At 51.3% G+C, this 6,337-nt stretch overlaps 1 protein-coding gene across 1 annotated transcript; it reads left to right on the top strand.

The window, feature by feature from the left end:
* The first annotated feature begins 5,884 nt into the window (after nucleotides 1-5,884).
* LOC125357637 (protein BRAWNIN-like) lies at nucleotides 5,885-6,099 on the top strand. Its single transcript, XM_048354588.1, has one exon. It carries the CDS (start codon nucleotides 5,885-5,887, stop codon nucleotides 6,086-6,088), a length of 204 nt encoding a protein of 67 aa, XP_048210545.1. The 3' UTR covers nucleotides 6,089-6,099.
* The last annotated feature ends 238 nt before the right edge of the window (nucleotides 6,100-6,337 follow it).

Genomic DNA, 6,337 nt, shown 5'->3' on the forward strand with positions numbered 1-6,337 from the left:
AGGAATACTGTCCTTTCTCTCTTGGAGTGTCAATTTCAAGACAAACTCCATAGAGTTCCCAGTCTCTCCCTGGGAGGTCAAGGGCATTTTCTTAGAACGCATCTTCACTCCCTCTACATGCACGTCCCTGATGTCATCCTCTCTTTCCTTCTCCTTGGTCTCTCATTGCTGCTTTCTGAAATCACTTCCCAAACTACCTTCTTGAACACAAGCGTTTTCTCAGCTTTCCTTCTCCATTTCCAAGTAACACAAAGGAGAGAAGGACAGAGCTGGAAACCAGAAGGCTGTGGAGTTTCGGGGGCCCAATTCTCTTTTCTTGTGTCAGTCAAACCCCCATTATGATGAGATGCCTTCCAGTGACTGACACATGAAAGGAGACATTACTGCAGATGATCACCTGTGAGCACTCTATATCTCTATATCTCTCTATATATTCATTTTACATAAGTTTGTGTACATATATACAATATACAGAAGCACAGGGGGACTGTGTGGGGTCCACTGGAGGAAGAGGCTTAGGAAGAGGACCCCAGGAAGTGACCTCATCCTTGACAGAAGATCAAAGAGAACTTGGAACCCAGGTCTCCAGGCAGCCACATTCCAGACACAAATCGCAAAGGTGCCTTGAGGTAGCCAGAAAAGAGCCATGTTTTCCTGTTGTTGGCGAGTTTCCACTGGCTCTGAGTCCAGGAGACCCTGCAGGGAGCGCCTGGTGGACACCTGCAGACACTGGACCAACCCACGCCCCAGACCCCACGCCCAAGCTGGACCCAGAAGAACCTTCTGGCACTTCCTCTGGAGAGGCCGGCAGGTGGCATCTGGCAGCCCAGACCAGGATGGCAGGGATGGGGACACTGCGGTGACTCCTGCACGCCAACCCCAGGTGCCAAGTGCGTGGTGCGCTCGGTGCACAGTGTCCACGAAACTGAAGATCAAAGAGCCAGAACAATTGGGTCGGCTCCTAGACGAGGACTTGTCCTCTGCAACGGTGACAGGCTCTGCTGAACTTGAATCGAGACTGGAGGACCCAGGACTCAGCTGTACAGACAGGAAGCTGTCCTTGTCCTCTGCAACCAACACAGGATCTGCTGCAACAGAGTCACATGAAGAAGACCCAGGATTCAGCAAAGATGACTGTGAGCTGTCCTCCTCCTCTGCAACCGAGACAGGCTCTCCCATACCTGAATCTGATGATGAACACACAGAACACAGCAGTGCTGACTGCGAGCTGTCCTCGTCCTCTTCAACTGAGACAGGCTCTCCCATACCTGAATCCCATGATGAACACCCTAAACACAGCAGTGGTGACTGTGAGCTGTCCTGTTCCTCTTCAACTGAGACAGGCTCTCCCATACCTGAATCCGATGACGAACACCCTGGACACAGCAGTGCTGCCAGTGAGCTGTCCTCGTCCTCTGCAACCAAGACAGGCTCTCCCATACCTGACTCAAATGAAGAACACCCAGGAATCAGCAATGATGATTGCGAGCTGTCCTCATCGTCGGCAACTGAGACAGGCTCTCCCATACCTGAATCCGATGACGAACACCCTGGACACAACAGTGGTAACTGCCAGCTGTCCTCATCCTCAGCAACCGAGACAGGCTCTCCCATACCTGACTCACATGAAGAAGACCCAGGAATCAGCAATGATGATTGCGAGCTGTCCTGTTCCTCTGCAACTGAGACAGGCTCTCCCATACCTGAATCCGATGACGAACACCCTGGACACAGCAGTGGTCACAGCGAGCTGCCTTCGTCCTCTGCAACCGGGACAGGATCTCCCATTCCTGACTCAAATGAGGAAGAGCCAGGAATCAGCAATGATGACTGGGAGCTGTCTGTGTCCTCTGCAACCGGGACAGGCTCTCCAGCCCTTCAGACTGAGGACGAAGAAGCTCGACTCGGCTTTGCCGACTGCGAGCTGTCCAGCAGTTCTACCCTGGACTGCTTCCCATCAGAGGAGGAAGGGGAGGAACGAGCACAAGACACAGTGCTGTGGCATCAGGAGCTGTCTCTGAGCAATGCTTGTGCCGAAAACCCCCTTCCTCCAGTGGCGGATGTGTGAAGAGCAAGGCCACGCCATTCAGCTCCACGTTGCCCCTGACACTTAGGACAAATGGACTCCAACCTCTTGCTGTCCTTGCCGCGTCAGAGATCCCACAGGCTCTGCAGATCTTTCCTGATATGGACCCACCTTTATGTGGAGAGGGCAACTTAGCTGCAGCACATGCACCCCAGTGTGCTTCCACTAACACTGCGGGCACAATTTGGGTTGTGGACTCAGGAAGCCCAGAGCTCCACTGAGCGCCAGCTCAAACACTTAGAGAAATCCTTTCCCTCCCTTGAAAGACATCTGTTTTTGTCTTTTTTTTTACCTTCGTGTTATGTACCTTTAAATATATTTTAATAAATAGTTGTTGTTATTCCTTTCAGGTGCATCATTCAAGGCACTAACTCAGTGCCCGATTTGAGAACCATGAGCTCCACCAGCTGACTCCACAGAGCCCGTGGTCCTGAGGGGAGGAGGCTCACAGCGCCCTAGAGGAAGTGGGGGGAAGGCCCTGGTGTGCAGGGAGCAGGTTAAGGTCAGCGCAGTGGCCAAGTGTACAGCCTTGTGTGGGCACAGCTGTGTCTGAGGCAGGGCCAAGAATATTTGAGGGACATGGGCTCTGTGGGTAGTAACACATTTACAGTACACAGCTGTTACCAGCTCTGCATCTGCGCGATGGAACCTCATCCTAACCCAGGGTTGGGAGAGGGCAAAAAACAAAACAAAACAAAACAAAACAAAATGCAGTTGTGCGTGGATCTCTTGTCTGCCATGAGCCAAGGCTGTGTGCAGGCAAAGGGGAAGGGGCATTGAGGACCGAGGGGGCGGTGCCAGCCCTTCCCTGGGACATTGGGTTTCTGGCGGCTGAGCTGAGAGACTTCAGAGGTGGCCATCACTTTGGGCTGTGTGAACTCAGCCGCCCAGTGACCATGGGGAGGCAGCAGGGAGTCATGAGGGGCACAGGGGAGGGCTGTCCACAGCAGAGGCTGCTCAGTGTGCAGGGAGACCGTTTCTAAGGCCCAGGGGCCAGCTGTGGGTTTCCTGGGGCTGAGGTAGCAGCGGCTGAGTCTCAGGTCAATCACAGGTGCTGCACTGCAGTGTTAGGAGCACAGCGCTCTTTCTCCTCCCTGGCCACCCTGTCAGCCAGGCCCACAACCAGCCCCACTCCTGTTTCCCAGCGTGAGGAGGCCCTGCTGGCCCCAGTGCAGGCGGGAGGGAGGAGGGGGCACTAGCAGTGTGGCCAAGATGCTGGGCCTGACTCTGACCTGAACATGCGTCCTTTAGGGCACTGCCCTTGGGTTTAGGCTTAGTGGTGGTTGGAAGCAGGCACATTTATTTAGCATCCTGCCCCAATCAGTTGACTTCCTAGACACCTGTAGTATCACTACCTATGCCTGACTTCCAAATCCTGACTCTATTTTTATAGACTGTGTATTTTATCCACGTGCATCAGGCTCAATTCAAAGGACAGCAGAGATGTGGAACAGCAGAAGCAGCAGGGGAGTGAAAGGAGGGCCTGCTGGACTGCCTCTCCCCTCCACTGCCTCAAAAACTAGAACTAGATGTGCTCGTGGAACCAGACAGATGTTACCTTCCATCCATCTGCTTCCTGCAGCATTGGTTGTCATCAGCTTGGTGCAGATGTGCCCCAGCCAACACTCAGCCTTTGCAGGGTTTTACTGTTTTTACTTACATTAGTAGATAAAGCATATACATGTTCCTGCAACCCATCGGACATTTGCGAATTTCATTGCATCACAGTGAAACATAAAGGGACATACAGCTAGGTATCATTTTGTCAAATTGTTGGGAACCATGAATTGTTGGGATGTATTGAAGTCAGGACAGAATGGGATACAAATTCTAGAATCTCCACAAGGCAAATGTCACTTCTGCAGAAGTGTGTGCAGTTGACCAGAGTCGGGTAAGTGAGACCTGGCACAGGCAGGTTTTATCCCTCACATTGCTGCCCCTCCTTCTGCTTTCATCAGATCTTAGGTTCACAGTCTTTTGACACTGGATAGTCCAAATGGGATCTCTATCCAGTGTGGCCTGCTTACCATTTTCAGAAGGGCCAAGACTAACTTCATCTACTTGTCCTCATTCTGCCCACCGTTGCCGAAATCATGATGTCCTGTGAGCCAGGCCCTGTGTGGAGTCAGACCAGAGCTCTGGGTATGTCTCCTGAGGGCTTCGTGGCTCCCATCTGATCATTTTATTTCCAGGCCTTCACTGGCACTCTCAGATTTCAAGAATCATTTGCTTCAAAGAGTTGCTTCAAAGGGAAAATACCTCTTTGATTCCTCATTTGCCTTCATTCCCATTGTCCACTTTGCTCATCAACTAGTAAGTAGTCCTAGAGAGAAACTCAGAGAAGTTGTGAGATTTTTAAGTGCTGGGCAGGGGCCAGCTGGGAAAAGGGCGTAGAGATGAACGGACAGCTGACACAGGTTTGAGAAGTGACACAGGATCAGCCAAAAGACAAAGAAGCTTCAGGGGAGACCGGAGTCAAAGAACAGCTACTGTCCCCCTATTCGAGTCACCTGCGTGGGCACTCTGGGTTGGCACAGAAGGACTTGAGGGCATGAATGGGTTCTCCTGGGTTGTGCAGCCTAAAATCATTAGGCACTGTGTCTCCATTATCTCCTAAGCATGTGCATTGTTTCAATACCCCGTCCAAAGCCAGATGCCGGGGGCTTCAACCTATAATCCTGGCAACTCAGAAGGCTGAGGTCTGAGGATTCGGGTTTCATGAGCCCAAGCAGACAAACCTGGGAAACTCTAATCTCCAATGGCCTACAAAAGGCAAGACTCAACATGAGGCTCCCATGGTAGGGACCCAATCATGAGCAAATCAGCCCTGAAAATTCAAGCACAAGTACCAAACAATCCAACACACAAACTAAGCCCCTCTGTGACCTGTAGGCAGGACTCATGCTTAGAACAAAACCATGTTTCTGACCTACAAACCACTGGCGTAATAGTGAGTTTTGTCCATGCCTATCATATGCATGGATGCTTGGACTCATGAGGCAAGAGCCACAGGATGGAGGCCCCAGACACCGCCAAAGTCCAGACATCCTTAGACTGGTTGTTGGAGGCTCAGTGTCCTGGAGTCAACCTCACATTAGATATCAGCATTATTGTCAGCGTGAGGAGCTGCTTCTTAGGGTTCAGGATGGAATCTGTGTCCTCAACATGCAAATCGCACGACCAATATCAACGGTCAACTTGAAAATCAGAAAGACTTATTTTGGTTGACAACTCTGGAGGTTTCAGTTCAGCTCTGATTTTCCTGTGGATATAGCTCTATGGTTTACAGCCACGGAGAACATCATGCTGGGATAATGAAGAGCAGGTAGGTCATCAAAACAACAAAACTATCCTCCTCCCTGGCTGGGAATGTGGCTTAGCGGTAGAGTGCTTGCCCAACATGCATGAAGCCCTGGTTTCAATTCCTCAGCACCACATAAATAGAAAGGGGGGGAAATGGTAGAGTACTAGCCTTGAGGAAAGGAAGCCCCAGTGCTCAGGCCCTGAGAGCAAGCCCCAGGACTGTCCAAAAAACCCCAAAAAACAAGGGGGCCGGAGTGGCGTGGAGGGGGGCTGCGGTTCTGTACATGGAGCGCCCCTCCCTGACCGATCAAGGCCCTAAGGTTTCATTTGTCCCCTGCCAACTATCCATCCTCTCAGTGACCTCGTGTCATGGCTGAGAAGACAGGCCTCCGTGCGTGGGGGTAGGAAAGCACCCCAGCCCCTATAGCTGTGGGGTGGATCGTGGGCCCAGAACCTTCTAACACTGCCCCTTTTCCCTCCTGCCAGCCTTCCACCATGCCCGCGGGCATGTCCTGGCCTAGTTATCTGAAAATGGCAGCGGCCAGCCTCCTGGCCATGTGTGCCAGTGCCCAAGTGGTGCACAGTTACTACCGGCCCCACCTGACAAGACCTGAAAGTCCACCAAAGCCTGGAGAACTCAAAACAGAGCTCTTGGGACTAAAAGAGAGACAACACAAACCTCAGGTCGCAGAGCAATAAAAACTGTGGAACCCAATGATGCCAAGAATTTTGTGAATGGAAGTCTTAAATATGTACTAAACATGACTTATTGTGTCAAACTACTTGTGGCTAAGCACCTAATGCTATGCTAATAGTGAATTGGTGCTTTGTCTATATTCACTGATTAGGTGAACTTTTCATTATGGGTTGACCAAAACGCCAAACAGCCTATGCTCAGCCTTTTGCATGTGGACTGGAAGATGGCTAGTCTTGTATATCATGTAAGAC

The sequence above is a fragment of the Perognathus longimembris genome, chromosome 9 (assembly GCF_023159225.1).
Source record: "Perognathus longimembris pacificus isolate PPM17 chromosome 9, ASM2315922v1, whole genome shotgun sequence".
NCBI classification, from domain to species: domain Eukaryota; kingdom Metazoa; phylum Chordata; class Mammalia; order Rodentia; family Heteromyidae; genus Perognathus; species Perognathus longimembris.

Bases quoted from the DNA above. Each gene is read 5' to 3' on its own strand.
- LOC125357637 (XM_048354588.1), top strand. From the start codon at position 5,885: ATGCCCGCGGGCATGTCCTGGCCTAGTTATCTGAAAATGGCAGCGGCC.